The 24,914-nt window shown below is 35.5% G+C and overlaps 1 protein-coding gene and 1 long non-coding RNA gene across 2 annotated transcripts; one reads left to right on the top strand and one right to left on the bottom strand.

Moving 5' to 3' along the window:
• The first annotated feature begins 1,770 nt into the window (after positions 1-1,770).
• Positions 1,771-4,952, top strand: LOC133877445 (uncharacterized). The gene is made up of 2 exons (XR_009901741.1): positions 1,771-1,925; positions 4,657-4,952. It is a non-coding gene; the product is annotated as an uncharacterized LOC133877445 (long non-coding RNA).
• Positions 4,406-15,716, bottom strand: LOC133877444 (protochlorophyllide-dependent translocon component 52, chloroplastic-like). Its single transcript, XM_062315751.1, has 7 exons — positions 15,084-15,716; positions 11,915-12,102; positions 11,310-11,399; positions 11,041-11,227; positions 10,708-10,896; positions 5,462-5,649; positions 4,406-4,796 (listed from the first exon to the last, which is right to left on the bottom strand). The coding sequence occupies exons 1-7, from the start codon at positions 15,636-15,638 to the stop codon at positions 4,541-4,543; spliced, it is 1,653 nt and encodes a 550-aa protein (XP_062171735.1). The 5' UTR covers positions 15,639-15,716; the 3' UTR covers positions 4,406-4,540.
• Between the last annotated feature and the right edge of the window lie 9,198 nt (positions 15,717-24,914).

Below are 24,914 nucleotides of genomic sequence, written 5' to 3'. Positions count from 1 at the left end.
AAAAGAAAAAGAAAAAAAGAAAAAGTATTTGAATGTCTAGCATTTCTCCTTGTGCAAGTGTTGTGAAAAAAAATATTTTTTCTTATAATTTTAATTGGTGTGGCAACAAATTTACTATGTGACAACATATAATCTATAAAATTTAAACTTAACCTTAAAATAACTCATATTTATTTTACTTCAAATCGAAAGAATTCTATGTCATTCATTAAGAAAAGTAAGAGCTAAGACGGTATTCCCGAATAAATTAATTGCTTTGATTGTTCTACTTCTTCTGTGATTAACGTTAAATCACAATGACAAAAATGTCAATAAGAAAATATCTTTATTTGATTTGCCAAGAGCCTAGGTGTGTCTCTCGTGAGTTTTTTTTGCTATACTTTTTTTTATGTCTTTTTTAGAGTCAGGTCTGTGTTATTTGGTTGGGTTTTTTATGACACGCGCTTCTCTATAGTGGAGATCGATTGTTGGAAATCGGTGGTTTTGGCGGCCGTTTGCTACAGAGGGAGATTCCCGGCGAATGTGCGTGTTTACATGCGCCGGTTCCGGTGACAGTATTTTCTCGACGCCGATTTCATTTGAGTTCTGTTTGGATTTTTTGTTTGTTTTTCTGTTTATAGTCTGCCTTTGTAATGCTCAATTGTTATTGGACTATTTGTTGGCATAGTAGCTAGATTAGCCATTTTTTTATTTGTTTAGATTGTGCTTAAACGTAAAGAGTGGCTCAAACGTTGTTCATGTAATGTTTGTGTGTTGTTTAGATGGGTGTTTTAAGTCAGATTTTTCTGGCTTAGGGTGTATGAGGTCTTGTACCTTTATTATCTGTAATTCCCTTCAGGCGTTCTTCAGTAATATATGGTGACTCATGTTATCTACTCAAAAAACAAAAAAAGAGCCTAAGAGGCTTTGATATCAAAGAGAACAGTACTATTCTTTTTACGCATTTATCACACACAGTTTACATTAATTGATGTTTTTTTAAAAAAAAAAAAAATTAATTAATTAACATGTGAAATAACCTCTTCTTTTTTTACATGTCTACACAAGAGGGGGAGGGGGGATTCGACCTAGTGACCTCCGCTTCATGAGACGTGGTCTCCAACCGATTGAGCTACCCCTTGGAGACAAAATGTAAAAGTGAAATAACTTAAAATAAAGAGAAATGATACGCATTCAAACACTTTTTTTTTTTTAGAATTTGGTTCTAACCTAATATGTTATAATCTCATAAGATCTATCATTTTAAAAAATATGTCACAATCTCGTAGGACTATGACACATCAAGTTGAAACTAAATTTTGAGAAAAAAAAAAGTGTTGAGATGTAAGTATTTCTCTAAAAGAAATCATGTTAGTTGGTATATAATGAGTACAAAAAATAGCATTACTCTATCAAATTATTTATATGAGTAATGCTATATGTTACACTTCTTTCTCGCTAGACCAGTGTGGAAGTGCTTATTAACTTTTAAATTTTTATTTTATTTTTAATAATAACTAATTCAAGAATTGGCGAACACTCTCACATCAATATAGTAATATGAGGTGTAATATGTAACATTACTTTAGTTATAAAATATGTGAATTTTCTCTTTGTTCTTTTAGCAATTTCATTACGATATTTAATAGGTAGTTTGGGTTAAAAAAAAAAAAAAAAGAAATGAGAAAAGCAATTGTATATCACGCTGACATGGCAACTTGCTCATGATAAGAGTAACGGGGTACCCAACTCACTGATGTAGACAATCCAACAATCCAACGCCCCCCCCCCCCTTTCATTTGGCTTTTAAACAAAGGAAGAAAAGCTTGAAACATGCTCTGAACAAACGGCTCTATGTAATTAGCACGAAGGAAGAAAGATCAGTAAACACAAAGTCATCACAGCTCTACTGAGACCCACCAGAGATAGATCTCCCATTTTCAACTGTAAGTAAAAGCGCTTACCCCCATTCTCTCTTTCCACTTCAATTTCCTCACTTCTTTAGTTTCTTTCACAAACCCACTTGTGTTTCTTGCACTGATTTCAAGATCTGATCGGTCACTGTAACAAAAACTAAGGGGGTTTGGGGGATCTGGGTATTTGGGGTTTTCTTGAAAGATCAAGACTTTCAAGACAAACCCATGAAAGAGGCGGATCCAAGCGCTGAGCCCATTGGGCAGAACCTGATAAAGCTGATAAGCAATCTGTGTTTCTCAGTGTTTGTGTTCTCAGTTCTCATATTTGCAGTAATTGCCATAACCTACCAACCCCCAAATCCATGACTCCAGCCCTGACCAAGCTATTCACCCGGTCAACCCCCATAGGAGCAATTTAGATATAATAATAATAATAATTAAAAAAAAAAAAAAAACCACCATAGGAGCCTTAATTTTCACCAACTCAAGTGCTGGACTACCATAGATAAACTTTAGTTCCTTTCCTACTTAATATATTTCTTTTTTGTAAGAACAAAGTTTTCTTCGAAATTGAGATGGTGAAATTTTCTTCGATTCGGTCTATTAAATCGATATATAGTTAAAATATGTGTAATTCTCACGTTCATTTCCCTCAAAGTTGAGGTAGTCTAGACCCAAAGGCTTGGGGATAGAGGGCCGGGCTGGGGACTATAAGGCTTGAGGAATAGGATTGGGCTTGACGGGGATAAGTTGAGGAGGGAAAATGCTAAATTTCTGACTATTGTATAACTTTTGATATATGTCGGTATGCGATTAGAAGATGTTAAAATTATCTTTTTAGTAGCTAATGTGTCTCAAATCACATGTTAATACGTGTCAAAAATCATATAAAAGTGGTAAAATAGTTGAACGTGTAGCATTGCTCTTATGAATTTTGTGAGGACAAGGGCTTAGATTCCACTGCCAATCCTTGTTGCATTTAACTCGGTCACAAATTCTAGAGGTCCATGAGATTAACTTGAAATCTAAACGCAATGACTACATTTAAATGCAATGCTATGCACTTCAAATTTATTCTTAATAAGAGAGTCTCAATACGTGAAATATTTAATTGAAACGAAAAATAAATAGTATTATTCTGAGGTGGACTAGGGCAAAGAGTCCTAGTTTGATTGGCTTGGAGTGCAACAAATTCTTCACTCATGCCTTGATGCCACCGAAGAGATTTTACTACTCGAGAGAAGCTACTCGAGAGAAGTGAGTTGATGTGGCTGGTATGGTAGAGGAATGATGCGCCATTAATGGGTGTTTGGTGGAATAATAGAGCTAATAATCTTAGAAGTTTCTGAATTCAAACTTTATCTTTGTCATTTATTCCTATTTCGATTAAAATAGTTCACGATGTCTAATCCTACACGTGAAGAGGAGTAATAGAATATTAATTAAATTATTAAATTTATTATTTTTTATCCACTTAAACTTTTAAAACAATTAGTAACTTAACAAACTCCTCCATGAGATAAATAGCTTCGAAAATTTCTAAATAACAGGTAAACATACGATACGAGAAATTTGCATACACATCGAAGAAACAATGGCCTTAGCTGCAGCCGTTTGTTAAAGTTTTTTTCTTCTCCTTTTTGTTTTTTATTTTCAAAACACAAACGTTGATAAACAATCTAAAATATAAATCACATGAAACTTTTTTTCACGTTTATGTCAGATGAGATCAACTTTTCAGACAAAAACTAAAAAGCACCCTCCAAAAAACCTTAAACCATAAAAGTTTTATTATGCAATTCTAAATCTCTCCATCCCAAAGCTCCGAAAGAGACTTGTAAGGTTTTCCTGTCACCTTCTCCTTGTTAAAGCCCTACACAAGAACCCTCACTCCTTACAACAGAATTACCATATTGCTTAAAATAATAAAGTTAAATTTGATCCATTTTCCTAATTAAACAATAAACACACTAACTGAATTTATCATTTACAAGTAAAAATAAGTCTTTGATCTATTTTTATGCACTCTGCCTTGTACATTTGGATAAGTGTGCTTGAAGAGGAATGCAAGCCCTTGATTTCACCCTATTTAGGCGATGCATTATATTTATGGTGCAAATATATTTTTATTGATGCAGCAGAAATTAAAACAAACAGAAAATTAAAGAGATAAACCTTTTACTAACTCAGAGTCTCACCTAATTAGCAAAAAGAAAGAACAAATCAGCATCTCACCACCATAGAATAGAGGAATCACAATTAAGAAAAAAACAAACATTTTTTTCATAACATCATAAACTGTCTATTACAATAGAATATCATGCTTAAATAGGCTCATAGACTAAACTCTAACCCTAACCCTAGTATCACTAACTTTGGGCAAAGGGTCAAGTCCATTATTAAATAACAAATAACCCGAGCCAAAGTGACTCACTTTTGGGCTAAGCCCATTATTGAACAACAAATAATTTAAAACTTTGGGTTAAGCCCATAATTAAATTCAAATAAAATTAATAAACTAAAACGACAAATTTATTCTTGTTTCACCGTGCATCATTTATCTTTTACATAAAATTAAGCTGATCCCATGTTTACACTCCTGAATATGGGTTTCTTAAGGCCAAACAGTATGTGGGAGACTATTCTCAGCGAAAAGCATGATTGTAGTCATGGAAATGGAAATTTTTGTAAATGAAGTGGGCCAACCATCTTGAAGATGCATAGCATATCACCGCCATTGATACCATTGTGGTTCTTGCAGCTGCTGACATTGCACCCTGCTTGGCTACAGCAACAATCCCAATTAAAGCAATAGGGACAATTTGGAGGACAACTTCAAGCACATTGAGGCCTTTATATGCAACACTGCAACTGCGGCAGTTCAGCACATGGGACCTGTACCTGAAAAACGTCGTGAAAAATAGTTTCGATGAGCTATTTCTCATAATTGAGACAGCTAGTTCTAAGGACCACCACACAAAAAAGGGGAATATGATTGTATTGATAAGAGTAGGAACTTTCTAAATCTTCTAAGAGCATCTCCAATAATGTTCTTTATTTTAACTCTTCAAAAACAATATTCTTTGCTTTTAGTGTCCTCCAATTTTCGAAAAAAAAAAAGAACGTGACAGTTTTTCTCTAAACTAGGTTAGAGGAAATTTTTCCGACTCAATCTATTAATCTGAAATCTGTCCTTAGAGCATGTGAGAATAATGTGAGATTGTGTTAGAGGAATTGGAGGAAAATTTTGTCAAGATAAAAGTAGTCTAAAGCCGTTTTTTGATAAGTAATAAATGAAGTAATGGTCCGAAGCCTTTATAACAAGTATAATTTTGTAAGGTGATTTGATGTAAAGCATAGTTTGTGAATGATATTTGGCAAAGTAAAGGATCATGGTTTCGTAGTTGCAATGAGAAACAGGTTTAGCTTCTATGCTTCTGCAGAGATCTTTGGTACTCTTGTAACATTCTCAATATCTAAGAGGAAAAGAAAAGATACCACTTTCCAGAGTAAAAAACTGGAATCAAATTGGAGCTCAAATCCACATTTGTAGTTGTTTGAATTACCTGTCCATCAGCTGTTCTTTAGGAGGAGTTTGAGGAAGAGCTCCACTATACTTGCCTCTCCAATCAACTTGACCACCAGCATACTTGTCTAACCATTTTCTAAATCCAACCACAAGAGTATCTGCCTTTGTTGGTACAAAACAAGCTTTTTGCCAGTTGGTAGGACCGGCATCCATTATCTTACGCTCCTATAAAAATAACTCAAGAGTCAAATATTACTAATCAAATGTACTATAACGTTATTCAGTGTCTCTATTTTTGTGACCCGTAGTAATCATACATATAAAGAACAGCAGTCACAACCTATTTTCTTCTCTTTCTTGCTGGAAACTTATAATGTCTAAGAAATTAGTTTATTAAGAAGTAAATTAACGTAAGCTCATTTAGTATGGTAAAATCATTCTTAAGAATTTAATTTAAAGAAGTGAAGAGAAAATAATAGAATATTATTAATAGGTTTTTAAGATTAAGTAAAAATAAGCTTAATTAGTGTGGTATAAACATAAAGTGTTTATTTTATCCTACGAGCTTGTAAATGAGTCTAAGAAAAGAGAAAAATAAAAAATAAAAAATAAGATCTTGTCTTTTAAATTCAAACCATAAGTTACTATTATAGTCCATTTTACAATATTATACCTACATAAGATAGAGGACATTTTTGTAATGTTGCACATCGTCTTATCTACTTATCCTCTTTCCCCTTTTGACTGATGTAGTCCACCTAAATTCCCCCTCTCATACACGTCCGCCAGCCCCCCCCCCCCCCCCCCCCCCCCCCACCCCCCTCTTTTCCTTTTCTTCTCTTCTCCTCTTCCACCTGATCGATCCCTCCACTTCCCCTTTCCTCTTCTTTCTCTTCGTCTCTCTCTCTCCCCGTTACACACACACACATCTCAGCCCCTTCCCCTCTTCCTTCTTCCTCTCTTCGTCTCTCTCTCACACCCACGCACACACATGGACCCGAGAGAGAGTGTTGAGCCGAAAATGGAGGGTGAGCACCGGACAACACAAGGCTGAGAGAGAGAGTCCGAAATGCAGAAATTGTGGGTAAGATTTCTCTTCCTTGTCTTCAATTTCACTTTTATTCTCTTGATTTTCTGTAAACCGGATGGGTCTCTTGAGTTGAGAAAATGGTGGGTTTTGCTTGGGACGAAATTTAGGGTTCTCCTTAGGTGGAAATTTATGGGTTCTCTTTTGTTTTGGTTTTCACCCGAAATGGGTATGAATTTCGTGGGTTTGTAAGACTGATCTAGGTCCTTTGTTTTCATGTTTCGACTGAGGGGAAAGTGTGATTTTTAGTTGTTGTTTTGGAAGTCCTGATTGGGGCTTTGTTATGGATTTTTGTCTAAATGGTAATTGGGTTATTGTTAGACGTTTGCTATTCTTTTTAGTTGTTTGGATTTGTTGTTTTAGGGTTAGATTGAATGGGTCTTTGGATTAATTTCCTATTATGGTTTCTGAATTAGGTTGTGGTAGGTTGATTTGCATTTTGATGTTGATTTTTGGTAACTCTTGATGGATATGGCCGATCGGTTGTTAATGGGTTAGTAGGCTTTTCCTTGTGGTTTGACGAGGAGACTTTGTTTGGAATTTCCATTTGGTTTGATGGATGTTTGGTGAAATCCAAATCTGGTTTTGGGTTGATGATTTTGATGAATGAGTTGTTGATGTTGTATTTTAGGACTTAACTTGATGATTTATAGTTTGAGTTTTGAAGAATGTATGTGCTGATTTTTTATGAGTGTTTTAATGGGATTCAAATCTGATTTGGATTGTTAGTTTAATGATGAATGATTAATGATTATTTGTTAGGGATTGAGGGTAATGTTTGTGGTTGATTGATTGGTATTTTTGTATTGATTGGGAGTGAACTATGATGTTGAAGCTAATGTGTTAGATCTTTTTGGCGTAAATGGAAAATGAGGTGGAAATAGAGAATGGGTTATCGGTACTATGCAAAAGAGTGCAAAGGATTTATTGGAAGTTTGTAGGTTCTCTTCTATGAGTTATTTTAGTGTTGTAACTATGCTTTGAAGCTTAGATTGATTAAGAGACCATCTATGAGGATTTTGTGTATAGGTTGGATAAAGTGGAATTGATTAAAGTTAGATTCTTTATTATAATCTATTTGGATGTTTAGAGGAGGATGAATTGCTAATTATTGATTATGTCCCCATCTTGGTACCAAGTGAGAATGAGAAATAAGATAAGTGATTACTAGTGTGTTTAAGCCTTATAATCTAAATTATTTGGAAGGTTAGAAACTAGTAAAGTATTAATGTAGTGGTTAAGGTTAAAAGAACATAGAATTGTGATGTCTAATATAATCTTAAGTCAATAAGTATATATATAGGGATCGAATATACTTAATTAGCTTAAATGGATAAACTAACTATAAGACTTAATAGTTAATAATGATAACAAGACAACTTAGCACCTAATTCACCTATCCATGTACACTAAGTATTTAATGTATCATCGGATTAGGTTTATATATATATATATGAGTTAAATATATATTGTTAACTTAGTAAATAAACAAGAAGCTATACAAAGATTAACAAAAAATAACAATATAATGTAACGATAATAAGGAGACAAATAAAATAGCAAACGTGTTTTAAAGATTAAAGTGAGATAAAATATGAACCTAAACCCAAGTGTTAACATAATAGTAGCTAAAGGTGCCGAATTAGCTTTACACGCGGGTTATGCGACGTGTGAGCACGCGAGTACTTAGGATGTCATAGAGTATGAGATTCAATAGTGTAGTCTAACGATACCAGTGTTTGCAGGATCGCGTTTGGATTGGAGACTTTAATTGGTTCTCTAATGTCGAATTCGAGTCAAGAGTCTAATGCTACTCACAGAGAAATTATATTTTTATGTATTATGGATTTATAAAATGTATATTGTTTTATGAATCTGAACCAACTATATGATGAAATATATGTTTTGGATAATTTGATTAGTTTGATTATGTTCAATTATATCAATGGTGTTTAAGATTGATGGAAGAGTGAAATGTGTTGAATTGAGTTAAAGTGTTTGAGTGTTCTGCGGTTGAGATTTAAATTATGCAAAATTGTTTGAGAACATGTCATGTTGAAACTGTTTATATTTTATGAAGAAACTATGATTTGAATATTTTCAAAGTATTTGATGAAATGTCGAATTTGTTTAGTTTTAAGAGAACATGATTTAGCAAGTACATGATTTCGTAGCATGATACAGTAGTGAAATATATATTGGTCAAGCACAGAGCATAGAATATGTAGTATAGAGCATACATCAACAGCAGTAAAGCAACAGTATACACAGTTAAACAGCAGTATCAGCATACCCAGTTTCATGCATATCATATATAGCATTGTTTTATGAGTTATGTTTTTATGTTAGGAGTAGTTTTTTCTAGACGTGTTGGTATGCATAAGTGTCTTAAATGAAAAGCGCTTATGTATATTTCTATCAGATAGTCGCATGTGTTAAGATGTCATACATTGAACTTGAATGTACATGGATACATGACTGTCTAGGTGCGAGTAATTGCATGTCTATGAGTAAGAAGGTTGACTGTTCTTGTTCTTCAGGAAAGACGTGTTAGCATAATTAAGTTGAACTCTAGTGCTCTCATGATCTACTGACGTTCAAGGCATGAAGCTGAAATACAATTAGAGATGATGTTGCGAGTATTTTGTTGAAGGATGATATCCTAGTATGGAAGAGTAAGATGCCATGTTTTATTGCTTAACACTTGTGTGTAGGCGTGATATCTATGATGGAGTGGTCGTGTGCATTTATGTCTGAGCCACCGTTGAAAAGTATTATTATAGAGAGGTTTATATGTAGAAACTTCTAAGCGGTAGATTGAAACTTCTACATATGTTCACAGTTATATAGTATGTTTTAAATATTTTCTGGATAGTCGTTATTTATTGTATTAGCTATTGGTAAATTGTGGCTGATATAGTGCTCGCACGACTAAAAACAAAATAAAGGTTGGTTTTTTGTGATAACTCAGTTTAATATCACTGAGGTCTTAGTATGTTTTATATTGAGGCGGTGGACTCATTCTTTCACCTATGCGGATGTGGATACCACCATGACCGTGTAGATGATATTCTTTTGGCTGTAGGTACTTCGGTATAGTTGATAGTTTGGTAGCAGTGTACTTGTGATATTATGACTGAAGCTCGCCACGACGGTTGTAATTGTTATAGTATGGCTTGTGACGTTTGTGTCACTTATTCTTTGTAAATCCATTATTGTTATGTAATTATTGTGTTAATAAGACTCAAATAGATAGATGTTAAATGACTCTTTGTTGTAATTAATTTGTGATAGATGTATAAGTTGTAATTTTCACTATTCAGATTTATGTTTTACACTGCATATATAGATATATATTATACTCTGATTATCAGGTACATGTTATCATCTCCGCGCAAAAGAGGAAGCAGAATTCTAGGTTTCATCTCAAATACCTAAGGAATTCCCGTATTTGCTCAAGATGAGGATACGATTCATACAGTCAATCTACTGCAGCACAAGAGGAAGAAAGGAGCAGCTTCAAGCATTTAAGTGTTTCTCCAGGATAGTTCTTATATATGGGTTATTAGGCTTAAGCAATTAAGATGTTGCTCAAGCCCATAAGGAGTCCAGAACTCAATTTGTGGCAATGCTACCAAGGAAATGAAGCATACATCTTGAAAACAAAGAAATTAAATAAAATAACTTAAAGCATGAATACTGAAAAAAGTTTTTATACTAATAAGCTGAGCATAGAGTAAATGACCATCGAACTAAAGTTTTGTGAGAAAAGTCCAGCATGTTATTTTCACAAGTAAAAGAGCTGATTGACTTTGGCCAGAACTTTGACATTACCTCAAGTGTTGTAAAGGGTAGGGTGGGTTTGGGTTACGTCTTATGTTCAAACAAAAAATTAAACAAGAAAATCCTATATGTTGCTCGAATTAAGGCTTTACCTCAAAGTTTCCCATCATGTGTTGTTTCTTTTTCACTCTCAAATTATATCAGGAAAGCAAGTTGGGTTTATACTACATTGAAAGTTATATTCTATATGTGATCTTACATAATAGCAGAACCTGGAATTTCAGTATGGTTGATCTGGTGATCTTACCAATGACTTTGATTTGTAACTTCTAAAAATGAAAAGTCATTTGTAATGGAATAAACGGATTATAAAGATGAAACAACTATGCAATGACATAAGAGATGGGAATCACCTCAACGTGAAGAAGATACAAAGCAGAATCTAAAATCAGGTTTTGTCCCGCATGAAACATCCATCGTGGCACAACTTTATCAGTCCAAATACCAAAGTTTCTTGGGAAGGTCCATATCAGTCTGCTATTACCTGGACTAACCGGAATACAAAAAAAAATCGAAGCAAATTTCCGTTGCACTGACATTTTCTGCATTAACCAAAATTTACGAAAATAGAAGTACTAAGAACACAAAAAACAACAAATAAATAAGGGGGGGGGGGGGGGGGGGGGGGAATTCCCAATTTTGGTTGATTAGCTTAGTATGCACAATGGATCAACATAGAGTAATACCTTCTCAGTTCCACTTGATGATACAGATCCATTAGTTTGATCGGCCAAAGGGTTAGTATAATCATAAAACACACACGGGGCAATAAATTTGCCTAAGTTCCACTCCTGATTTGCATTGAAGCCATTGATGTCAAACCTTTCAATCATCAATTCAAGCGGTCTGCCCCCCTCTCTATCAGCCTTCACTGTGTAGGCAACTTTTTTTTCAGTTATAAATTAAGAAAACAGGACACATTGACCGGAAATAAGGATTATGAGAAAGTTCTTATCTGTTTTTGGGTTGTGGAGTTTTCATAATTCCAGTATGAACATATGGAGAATGAGCAGGGTCCATAAGATTTTCAATCAACACCTCGTACCTGAAAATTCAATATAAATATACTCTCGATCAGTTCTGCTCAAGAGAAAATAGGTGAAAGGATAAAGAGAAAAATTAAACCCTGAATTAGAGATGCCCAGTTCTAGTAATACATTCATTTGAAGAACTTCCATATGATATTTTTGTCAATGAAAAGGAATAAGAAAATTTTATCAGGCAAGAGGATCCAATCTCTAATGAAATTAGCCAAAATATAGAAAGAAAATATGAATACATTATATTCAACATTATGTGCCTAAAGTTATTTAATATAAAACAGAAAATAAGGCCACATATGGTTACATGAGTAGAAACAATGGAGTCTCTCGGTTGGTTTGGTAAAGTTTTGAAAAGTATTTGGGGTTTTGGGTTTTAAAAAGAGTTTTGAAAATGGTGAAAATTGAGAAGTGTTTTTGTGGGTCCCCATTTGAAAGAGTGTTGCATATGGGTCCACAGAAAAAATTTTGTTTGGTAAAGTGAGTTTAAATCAGAAGAAGAAGTAGCGACAGAACACACCCCCAAGGAATATCTCTATTTCCCATCAATTTAGTATAGGAAGGATCATCTAGTTGTGGGATGTAAGGCGGTCTTCTCTCCAAAAGAATATCTTTGTACTGAGGATCAGTGTTTGGCCAAAACCAAACAATGTCGTGCTGCACTGTACTTGGATAAGCAGCTACACATGCTTTCTTGAATGTGTGCACCTGCATAATTATTTGGAAAGGTTAATTGCCATCACATTGCCCAAGAACTATAAATAATTTGGAAACTTCAATCGGGCAATGGAAAAAACCATGAGAATGTTGTCCTTGAATGAAAGATTGACACCTCAACATTAAGCAAGAAAAGTAAATATTAGCAAAATCTATCAAAACACTGAATCTAAACTCTCCCTTTCACTCTCTTAGTCTTTAAAAAAACAAAAAACAAAAAACAAAATACTACTCCTCGGTCGCTAGGGACCAGCCATGCGGCTTCCCCCGGCGGCCGAGGGTGGTGATTCTGGCGACGTCGGCATGTTTCTGACGAAATCTGAAAATTTCTCGATGGTTGGTGGCGGCGTCCGGCGTGGAGTAGTGGCGGCAGAGGCAGTGAAGGCGGCGTCTGGGTGGGCGGGAGTTTTTTTGTTTGTTTTTTTTTTTTTTTTTTGGTTTTTCAAACTAAAAAAGTATAAAAAGATATCAGATTCAGTGTTTTGCAAACAATTATTTTTCTTGTTATAGGCTGATGTGTCAGTCTCCTATTGATAGCCATAAAACCCCTGTTTTCTTCTTTGATCGGACAGAAAGGGCTCTCAAGAGACAAAAGGAATGACCATCGCACACGAAGAGCCTAATATCATTAGGGACACTTATTGATACTCCTTCACATGGCTGATTCTCAATTGTCCTATACTTTTTAAGTAAATACGTATAATCTGTGGCGTAATAATGCCTTATAAACCGCTTTTAATTGGTAAACAAGAGCTGGTAGACTGAGATTTGCGAGTCTCCTTCCTTATACCCCATTCTAGTAATTGATCTACTACAAGGTCCTCATCATTTTGCAGCAATGATTAGAAGTTTCAAGTATGAGTAATACTCTTTTTTGACATATTCACACAAGAGGGAGAGAAAAAATTCGAATTATTGATTACCGCTTCATGAGGCGTGATCTGTAGCCGATTGAGTTACCTCTTAGGGACTGTAAGAGTAATACTCTTTGGGCACCTTGTTATGCAAAAAAGTAAATTGGATCCTAACCACTCTGTCATAAATTTTTAAAACAAAACAATTAATTGTGTTTTGAACTTTTGAACAAAGGTGGAGCTAAATGGAAGACCCTCTTATCTTCAATTTGTGCAAAATTACACAATATAAACATAACCAAATTCCATATTCCATTGTAAGGAATTCCTGAGAATACAACATTGACATACCATGTTCCTTCTGTTTATATGAGAAAATAAAATAAGATCAAACAAAACTGTGAAGTAAGAGAGCGCTTTAGAAAGTAAAAGGGGCCATTCCTAGCAAGAATGGAGTGGGATAAATGTTGCTGTAATTTATTAAGAATTGAACGCTACGTCGAATCCTTATCCCTCACAGACATTCAACAAATGGATGAAATCATACAAGATGAAGCAGAAAAATGTAACTACCGACGAGATATGGTTAGATCTCTTTCATCTGGTCAAGAACAATTTTTCATTTTCCTTTTCTCTTCGTTTTTTTTTTCTTCAGAAAAGATGACAAGAAGGAAAAGAGTTAGCCATCATAAAGAGCAAATGAATGTTCACATTTTATCCTTGTTAAACATAATTGAACTTATATTCACATTAGGCCTCTAGCTATTGGAAAAAATTAACAGATTCCATGTTTTGCACTCATGTGACAACTAGTAGGGGTAGAACCAAAATTTTTGGTAAGGGGGGACAAACTTATAAAAGTACATAACTGCGTAAGCAGTGGTGAAGCCAGAATTTTGGTTTAGAATTCAATAGAATCATCGTTGTTCTCCATAATCTCAGGTAACTACAATTATATATTTCATACAATTAAAATATGCAATACAATATATATTCATAAATAATTAATTTAAAAGATCAATATTTTAACACCCTGATTCCATATTGAAAAAAAAAATGAATAGCTCACGTAGAGTTAGTGGTTTATAAAGAGAAAAATGATTGTTGTACAACTTTTCTACAATTTTTGTACAACTTTGACAACATTTGATCAACCGTTGAATCTATTTTCCTATATATGAGCCTTAAATATCTAATGGTCGATCTTAAAAAAAAGTTATTAAAGTTGTACAAAAAATGTGCAAGAAACATTACTATTATAAAGATACTAATGAGTGTTGAGTCTCACATTGCTTAGTTACTACTTACAAGGTAAAACTGAACTTTATAAGGGATTGTAGAGAAACTTCAAATTGACTAGCTAGCTCTTAGGTTTTTTTTTTTTTTTTTTTTTTTTTTTTTTTTTTTTTTTTTTTTTTAAAAAAAAGAAAGTAAAATACTGGTGAGTAGAAAAAAAGAAAATAAAGAAAAGAAAAAAATAAAGAGAGTAAAACCCTTAGAAGTCTAAGCCTCGATTTAGCCATTATAAGTCTTCAATCGGTGGTCTACGCTTTTTTTTTTAAAAAAAAAATTTTAAAAAAATTAAAAGTTTGTGTCGACGAGACATACATTTAAGTGTTGTATTGTTCCAAATTCTAAAAACGATGTGTTTTGATATTTAGTTAAATGGTGTGTTTTTTACAAAATAAAAAAGTTATCTTCTATCATTTTCCTTCTTCTACCTTTCTTTTAACTTAATTCTTAACCTTCACACAGTCAAATTGAAACAGAAACACGCTGATGAAAGAGGGGTTAAAATATAAAGAAATTCTTTTGTCTTTCAAAATGAAAGAGGAGTCAAAATATAAAAAAATTATTTTTGTCTTTCAAAATGAAAGAAGGGTCAAATTGTAAAGAAAATTTTTTAGGGGAGACAAAAAATTTATTTTGAAAGGACAAATTTATAAATTTACATATTTTATGAAGAATTTCAAAACTTTCACCCCACCCATGCACCTGGTTCCGCCACCGACAAGAATCCCACCAAATATACTCAAATGCATCAGAAAACATGCAAAAGCACTGGCAAAATACTGTCCCAAGTTCCCAACAGTGGAGATTTCAATCAAGAGTTACTACCGGAGGACCATCAGGAGGTGCTTGAGGGATGAACTTGCAATCACCAGAACCATTAAAACACCAACCATGGTACACGCACTGCAACCTGCCCCACTGATCGATCCTTCCTTCAGACAGAGGAGCCAACCTATGAGGACAGGTATCATCAAACACTTTCCAAGCACTCTCATTTCTATCCCACCACACAACCACATCAAGACCGATCACTTTTTTCGCATGCGGCACCCTCTTGTCCAGATCACAGACCGGCATTAGTGGATACCACTGTGCGTACCAATCAAATTTCTCGCCTTGACTGCGAGTTTCAGGCTCTGGCTCAGGTGGGTTTGTGGGTTCTGTTGAAACCGTGGATGATATGGAGGTAAAAGCCTTGAACTTCGATTGGTTTTTGTCAACTAAAGAGAAAGAAGAACTGGGAGTTGGATTAAAATGAAAATTCAAGAACATGGGTTTTCTGAATTGGGTTTTTTTTTTTTTTTGGATGAATTGGGTGTTGCTAAGCGTAGTTCGGATGTATACTGAAGGAACAGTAGACAACGCTTTCAAAGATTCCATGGTTGCTTCTTTCACAGCTCAAACTAGAGAATATGCAAAATTCGTAAGTATAACGAGGGACAGTGAAGCGTTAAGTAAATTTGAAACGGTGCCATTTGTGCGGTTGAATGGATAACGTGGATAAGTGGATAACGTGGATAAGTGGTCGATAACGTGGGTAAGTCGATAACGTGGATAAGTGGTGTGAGTTGCACTGATAAGTGCAAAACGTTGATAACGTGCTGTGAATTGCACTGATAAGTGCAAAACGTGGAAAACGTGGATAACGTGCTGTGAGTTGCACTGATAAGTGGAAAACGTGGTGCGAGTTGCACTTTGCAAATGGCCTTTTTGCGGTATAAATTTGACTGAAAAGTTACTTTTAAGGTAAGCTAAAAAAACATAAATGAAAAGCTCATTCGATTGTTTATCTGGTGTCTTGAATTTATGTCATTTAGACGTAATTTTTTTTATTATATGTATATCCTTTTAGATAGATATTAAAAAAAAATTAAAATAAACTTTAGTATTCCTCGATATTGTAATATATGTACCCTATAATACAATATAAAAATAAAAACAAATATATATAACAAATTTCTACCTAAATGAGAAGAAGATTAACTAAGATGAACCTAGCCTTGCAAGTAATTATGCAAGGAATCGCTGTCCACCCATTAAATTAGTCTTAGTTACCCTTATTCATTAGAAATGAGGATCATTTTCATTTTAAGATTTATTCTACGGTCAATATTTTATTTTGTTGTATTTAATAATATATATGATGTTGCAACATTTATAATTTTAAGTAGTGTGCCAACAAATTTACTATGTGCCAACATATACTTAAATCTGTAAAATTTAATTTTAACCATTAAATAAATCATCACTATTTTACTTGAAATCGAGAAAATTCTATGTCATTCATTAAGAAAAGTAAGAGCTACGATGGTAAAATGTCAATCAGAAAAAGAAAATATCTTTCCATGTTTTGCCAAGAACCTAGGAGGCTTTGATATCAAATAAAGTAATACTATTTTTTTACACATTTATCACATATTTTATACTAATAACATGATGTAATTTTTTTTTTTTTTAAAAGTGATTGGAATGTGAAACAACTTAAAACAAATGATATTAGCCGGTATAAAATGAGTACAAAGAATAACATTACTTTATCAAATTATTTATACGAGTAATGATATATGTTACACTTCTTTTTCATTGGATTGGTGTGGTAGTGCCCATCAACTTTTAGATTTTGTTTTTTTTTTTTTAAAAAAAAAAAATTATAACGGATCAAAGATGAGTTGTAATATTTAACATTACTTTATTTATAAAATATGTGAATTTTCTCTTTGTTTTTTTAGCAATTTCATTACGATATTTAATCGGTAGGAGAAAATCAATTATTACGCTGACATGGCAACTTGCTCGTGATAAGAGTAACGGGGTACCCAACTCACTGATGTAGACAATCCAACACCCTCCATTCATTTGGCTTCTTAACAAAGGAACAAAAGCTTGAAACATGCTCTTAACAAACGACTCTATGTAAGGGACAACTTTACAAAAGGGTATCAAATTATACCACGTTTTGAAAGAATGGTATTAAATTATCATTTCTCTTGAACTCGGGGTTTTAACTATCAAAATAAGTCCCAAAAGGGCATTCTGTCTGTTCTCGGCGTTAAAACGTAACGGAAGTCAATTCACATGACTTCCACGTGAATTTTTAACGTGTTTGGTCCCCTTTGCCCTTGACTTCAACGGATACAATTTCGAACTTAAATTCGGCTATTGTATCATATTTTCCTATTTTCCCCCAAATTGCTTTGTAAGTCTCCGGAAACCCTAGAGCTCTCCATCCGTACTCGTGCGCTAAGAACCCTAACCGTGCTGTCACACTGTGGCTTGTTTCGGCAGTATACACAACAATCAAGCATCAAAGGCTAATTTTGACTAAAGGTAATGAACTATTTTGTTTTTTTCCAATGTAAATGAATAGTTATTTAACTATATTTACGGATTATTATTATTATTTTTTTCGAAATGCTGGGCGTTACTTGGGGTTTAGGGACACTTTTCCCGTTGTTTAGGGTTTAGGTTGTTACTGAACCATGTGTTTGGTCATCGGCAATATCTGGATCTTATTGAAGTTGCTGACATGGTGTATTTTATATATTCTTTGGTTTGTAGTCCTATTTTGTTCGGGTTTGTGGTCCCATTTGTTTCTTGTCATTATCTTGTTTCAAGTTTGTTGTTCCCTTTTTTTTTTTTGGTTTTTGGTCCCATTTCGGGTTTGTTGCTTAGGGTTGCAGAAAAGTTCGATTTTTTTTACACTATATGTTGTGGTTAATGGGTCTTGATGTGTTTGCCATTATGGGGGGACTTTTGTTTTGGTTTGTTGGCTGATGCCTTTATTATGCATGTTGTATCTAGAATTGCTTTACTTTGCTTGTGGACTCAATGTCTTTACTCTTTTTTGTTTTTGTCTGCTCGTTAGGACGTGTCATTGTTTTGTCTATTTGTAGGACACATAATGTATCCAGAATTGCTAATGTTTGAGGTGCACTATGGTGGCCGATTATAGGGAGCATAGGGTCAGATATGTCAGTGGGGACATATCACATTACCTTGACCCATATGTAGATATGAATTGTCATTTCTTGAGATAGAGAGGCTAGTTAGAACTTATGGGTATAGTCTTGGTGACCTAATTTACTACAATCTACCTACCATGAGTCTAGATGAAGGGCTACGACTTATTTCTTTTGACCATGATGTCATTCAAATGGTGGAGTACCATATGGAGCATGGAATTGTAGAGTTATATTTGGTTGCCTTTGGTGTAGTAGATGTAGATGTAGAAGTAGAAGTACACGAAGAAGAGGGTATTGTTGATGGGGAAGAGGAAGAAGAGAGTGTCTGTATACATAAGTGACTCATTTTGGGATTAGGTTCTAAGTGATGAATCTGATGCCTATGATTTAGATGGAGATGCAAAGGTGGGATTAGAACATGATGATGTTCGAGTAGATGAAGGGTTTGGACTACAGCCAGAAGATGTTATGGATCAGGAGGTTGGAGTAGAATCAGCAGTTGGTGAAGCATAAGAGGGTGAGGGTGGGGGTGAGGGTCAGGGTGAGGGTTATTCAGGTATTTTCGGTAGTGATGAACTGATCTCACCTAGTGCTAGTGATGAAGAGGGTGCGGCTGAGGTCGAGTCTTCAAGACGGCCCTGTATCACCAAGAGGGTTCCATTTAGTAAGGATGATTTGAAAGATCCGATTTTGCAGCAAGGTAACACTTTTCAGGATGTGTAAGGGACTATCCCTCGGAGCTCTAGTGCCGAGCTTTGGAGCAAGTGAAATTGTCCCCAAGAAGTGTTGCCCGTACTAGATCATGCTTTTCTCCTCGATTCATTAGTGGTTTGACCCCAAGGGTATCCCCATCAAGTTCTGGTAGAAAAATGGCAACAATGGGTATATCACCTCCACTCGAGAGAGAATACTTCTTAAGAAGAATTTATCACAATCTAAGAACAAAGTCCTCCCCATTGATTAGAGGCACATCAGTAACTTCAACTTCTGACGTTTTATGAGTAGGATCAAATTTTCTTATTCATAAATTCTTTTGTGTCAATAGAAAAAAAGATGACATAGGAATTCTTTCTCATTCTTTTCATTCAAAATCATGTATACATTTTCTGTCGGTTCATCTTGTACAATACAAGACGAAAAATTGTACAATTTTGTGGGTTTGATGCCTTTTCTTACAATACAAGATATTCTTCATTTTTCTCTATCAATGATTATTACTGAGCAGTTTGAGCTCATAAAAATAGTATGCTATTTCTGAGCACTGAATACAGAGAATTGCCAAGACTAAGTGGTCTCAATTCCTTTGAGATTTTCAAGTCCAATATTGATCTAATCAAATAATTTTCACCATTTAATCCATCTTATTCATGTGCCTTGCACGTAAGGAGAATTTTAAAATACTTATGAGAATCATGTATTCTAAAAATAAATGTCAGTTTAACTAACTAGGTTGGAATAATTTCTTCTTACTCAATTAGAAGAAAAACTCGGTCCATGGAGAATGAGACATATTGTAATATCAGCAATTTCTTGTATTGTGAGTTCTCAAGGGTTTGTTTTGAGTTAGTCTTGTGCACTTGCAACTCCATCTACCAAACAATATCATCAAAAATTCATCTCTTCTCTCCATTCTCTCTCCTCTTGAAAACCCCCTGAACCGAATGCTATAGGACCCCCTATTCTTTTCCTTTTTTTCTCCTTTCCCCCTTCCTTTTCCCACTGCTATCACCTCCTTTGAGGCCCCTGTCCAGCTAGAGTTTTTCTCTAGCCTTATCTTCATTTTTGGAGGCTTATCTATTCCTTCAAAGGTTCTGTTTACACCTTTGGGAGTTTTGTTTATCTCTTCCTTGTAGCCATCACCAGTTATCTGCTCTCTTCACCTTGTCTCTCGCCGGATTTGTCAAGGTTTTTGGATCGAATTTTTCGAAGTTAGATCTATTCTCTTCAGCAGCTCTGGCTAGACACGTGTGCCCCTACTGTATTCCTCGTTGTCCTCCGCCAACGCCAACCGTGTCTCCATCGACCCTCCACTCACCGAAGCGTGGTCAGCATGTGACGACCAGTTTTTTTTTTTTTGGGTTAAATACCCCAGAGGTACCTGAGTTTTATGTGTTTTTAAATTTAGTACCTCAGTTTCATTTCGTATCACAGGTAGTACCTGAATTTGGAAGAAAAAAACCCTAGGTAGTACCTGTCAGATTTCTCGTGGGAATTTCAACTTCTCGCCACGTGTCAACCGCTGAAGTTGACACGTGGCACCACATAAAAAAAAATTAAAAAAATGTTTAAAATTAAAAAAATGAAAAAAAAAATGAAAAAAATGAAAAAAAAAGAGGGGTGAGCCACCCCCTTGGCCGGTCTGGCCGGTCTGGGGTGGCCGAACCACCCCCTAGGACCAAAACCCTTCAAATTTTTATTTTTTTATTTTTTTATTTTTTCAACTGTGGGGTGGCCGAACCACCCCCCAGACCGGCTAAGGGGGTGGCTGGGCCACCTCCTTGGCCAAAATGGGGGTGGCCGGCCACCCCCATGGTGGCCAAGTGGGGTGGCTCAGCCACCCCTCTTTTTTTTTTTTTTTTTTTTTTAATTTTTTTATTTTTTTAATTTTAATCATTTTTTTTAATTTTTTAATTTTTAATTTTTAATTTTTTTGGTGCCACGTGTCAACCTCAGCGGTTGACACGTGGCGAGAAGTTGAAATTTGGACGAGAAATCTGACAGGTACTACCTAGAGCTTTTTTCTTCCAAATTCAGGTACTACCTGTGATACGAAATGAAACTGAGGTACTAAATTTAAAAACACGTAAAACTCAGGTACCTCTGGGGTATTTAACCCTTTTTTTTTTAAACGTAAAATGAGTCATCGCAATGGCACGACTACGTGTCACTCAGCCAACATAGGCACATGCCCATAACATGCACTTGATATACAGAGTTACATCTACAACGGAAGAAATCATAATACCATCAATCAAGCGGAAAAGCATAACTATAAACAAACCTGTTATCTAACAAATGTGAGCCATAACACAAGTCTATCTGTTTAAAGTTTAACTGCATATAACTATTACAAAAGAATGGCTTATACAAAATAATGTGTGATACATACGTCACAAGCCAAATACAAAAGCACCCAAAAATAAGGACACCATAGTCGTACCCCACTACGATTGTCGCTACGGGCATCAATCATAGTAACCCAAATAGTGTGCTACCGGATCATCGTCCGCCTCACGGGTACCTGCAATCACAGGAATATCATCTACACAGTTGTGGTGGTATCCACATCTGCATTGGTAAAATGATGAGTTCACCGCCTTAGCATGAACACACTAAGACCTCAGTGATATAAGACTAACTGAGTTTTCGCAAAGAACCAACCTTTATTTTATTTTTAGTCGTGCGAGCACTATATTAGCCACAATTTACCAATAGCTAATGCAGCAAACACCAACTATTCAGAAATCATTTAAAACATACTAAATAGCTGAGAAAATATGTAGAAGTTCCAGTCATCTCTCCTTGGAACTTTTCACATACAGACCCCTCTATGATAATACTTTTCATTGGTCGCTCAGACATATGTGCACACGATCACTCCATCATAGATATCACGCATACACATAAATCTTAAGCAAGGAACATGGCATCTTACTCTTCCATACTAGGATAACATCCTTCAACAAAACACTTGCAACACCATCTCTAATCGTATTTCAGTTTCGTGCCTTGAACGTCAGTAGATCATGAGAGCACTAGAGTTAAACTCAATCATGCTAACATGTCTTTCTTGAAGAGCAATAACAGTCAACTTTCTTACTCATAGACACGCCATTATTCGCGCCTGGGCATTCATGTATGCATGTACTTTCAAGTTCAATGTATGACATCTTAACACATGACTATTCGATATAAATATACATAAGCTCTTTTCCATTAAAACTCTTATGCATACTAATACGTCTAACAAAATTACTCATAGCATAAAAACATCACTCATAAAACTATGCTATACATGATATGCATGAACTGGGGCTAATAATGCTGCTGATACTGTTATGTTGCTGATACTATTATGCTGCTGATACTGATATGCTGCTGATACTGTTATGCTGCTGATACTGTTATGCTGTTGATACTGATACTGCTGGGGTATGTATGCTCTATATTACATGCTCTATGTTCTGTGCCTGACCAATATATATTTCACTATTGTATCATGCTGAAATCATGCAGTTGCTAAATCACGTTTTTTTAAAACTAAACAAATCCCACATTTTATCCAACACTTTGAAATCGTTCAAAACTTAGTTTCTTCATAAAACTTGAACAGTTTCAATATGGCATGTTCTCAAACTCAAAACATAGTTTCATAAAACTTAAACAGTTTTAACATGACATGTTCTCAATAATTTGCATAATTTAAATCTCAACCGCAGAACATAACACTTTAAATCAATGCAATACTTTTCACTATTACACTATTTCTTAAATATCATTGATATAGTTTAAACATAATCGAAACTAAACAAATCATTTCAAAACATACATTTCATCATATGGTTGGTTCGGTTTCATAAACATTATATATATTTTTTTAATCCAATACATATTGAAAATTGAAATTGACCTCTAAAAATAAATAGCAAGTGTGTGCAATAGTGTGCAACAAAATATCACAATGCAGAATTTAAATAAGACAGATATTTTGTTGACTAAGTGAAAACTCAGTTAAGAGAAAAACCACTCCGGGGTAGCCAAACCCAAGATATCCACTATTCAAAAGACAAAGCTAGATACAAGACAGTAACACTCACCTACACCCGATGCAGTAGTCGTACCTTGATCTTTAACGTGTAACCCAACACGAACGCTTCCCAACTAGATCTCCTACCTGAAGGGGTATTCAATGGAATCCTTTACCTTAGGGCTGACCCCTAAGATAGACTTCAGATGTAGCGCAGCAACAGCACATTTGCAAAGGCTTCAGAGGTAACTTAATCAGCTCGATGATCTCTCAAAATGACTTCTCTGAACACTTCTGGAATTCAATACCGAATTCTTGCAGTTCTCAATGCCCAGGGGCCTCTATTTATAGGCTGAGGTGCAGAATGAGCGACTGCTGTAATATGTACAGATGTCGTCCGGACGGTGAGCCTGGGCCGTCCGTATGGACAACTGTGTGACAAAAGTTTTTGAGATTTTCGCTGAAAATCTTTCCTATTTGAGAGCCGCATTTGGATAGTAAGACACAGTCGTCTAAACGGTCGCACATCCACTGCAAGTAACTTCCATATAAGGCTTTGCACGTCCGAACCATGGGGGATGAGCGTCTGGACGGCTGAACTTTAACACGCAATTTTCATATCTGCTATGCGCGCGTCCGGACCATGGTAGGCAGTCGTCCGGATGGTTTAAGTTGAATCGGCAATTTCCTTAACTATTGAACGCACGTCCGGACGGTTGAAGAAATCTTCCCTTAAATTGAACTTGGAAAGAATCTGATGCTGATCGATCATTGATAGGCATCCGGACGGGCTGCTGAGACGTCCGGACAGATGCAATGCTGGAACAGTAACTTCTCGATACAGTAGAGGTCCGGACGGAAAATGCACGTCTTCTGGACGGATGATTCTTGGTTTGCCTGGCGTCCGAACAGTAAGGTACGTCGTTCGAACGGATGGAACAGTGGACAGATGGGCGTCTAAACGGGATGACACGTCGTCCAGATGGCTAACAAGGACTCTGAAATCTTCTGACTTGAGAGCAAAAATGAGACTTCTGAAACACTTCTGAATAGTGAAATTCCTGTTTAAAAAGCATCTTTACAAACAAGTGATTTTGTCCAAACATAGAATGAGGCCAATCACAAACTAACAAACTCTCCCTTTGGCCATTTTGGGACAAAAATCACTTGACCGGTTTGGAAATACATTCCTGGTCCAAAAATAAAAATTACTCATCCTTTTTGTCACAGAGGGACAAAGGGTAAAACAGAGTAATAAAAACCAACTGCAATAAAAATTACTCTCCCTAACGGTTTCAGAAGGACCAGGGAAACAGAGTAATATAAGTCAAAAGTTTTAACAAAATAAGATAAAAAATGTCTCAATCAAAAAGACAACAAAACAAAATAAATGAAAACTCAATCATCCTCTGCTATAGGTGCAGTTCTGGGCGCAGCATCCTCATCATCACTGCTGTCAGGGTGATTATACTTGAGTCACTCCCATAGGTCCAGCTAGTTCTACTCCACGCGCTTGTTGATGGAGTAAACTTCTAGTTGCATAGAAGTGATGGACTACTGCACAGTGTGCATCTCGCCCTGGATGGCAGTAAATGCCTCCATAATCTGATAAAAGTTGATCTCCGGCTCTAAAGGCGTGATTGTCTGAAAGGATGAAGCCATGTCCAGAAAACCAACAGGCATGGCAGAAGGGATGGGCACCTCATCATTAGAGTCATCTCTCCGCAACTGCGCATTAGACTTCATCAAAGTTTGTTTGTTGATGGGCTGTTGAATCTTCATCTTTGGTTCTCCAATAGGGTTGATGTCTGACTGAAGAATGATCTGAGTGAGCAGGCAGCCAAAAGGGAGACCAGTATGACCCTCATCACAAGCCTCCAACATAACACTCATGATATGCTTACACAGGTAGAAAGGGAAGCGGAAGTGGATGGCATAAATAAATTG

The sequence above is a fragment of the Alnus glutinosa genome, chromosome 9 (assembly GCF_958979055.1).
Source record: "Alnus glutinosa chromosome 9, dhAlnGlut1.1, whole genome shotgun sequence".
In the NCBI taxonomy this organism is placed as follows: Eukaryota; Viridiplantae; Streptophyta; class Magnoliopsida; order Fagales; family Betulaceae; genus Alnus; species Alnus glutinosa.
The sequence above is the reverse complement of the archived record's forward strand: the minus strand, read 5'-3'. Positions and strand labels throughout refer to the sequence as shown.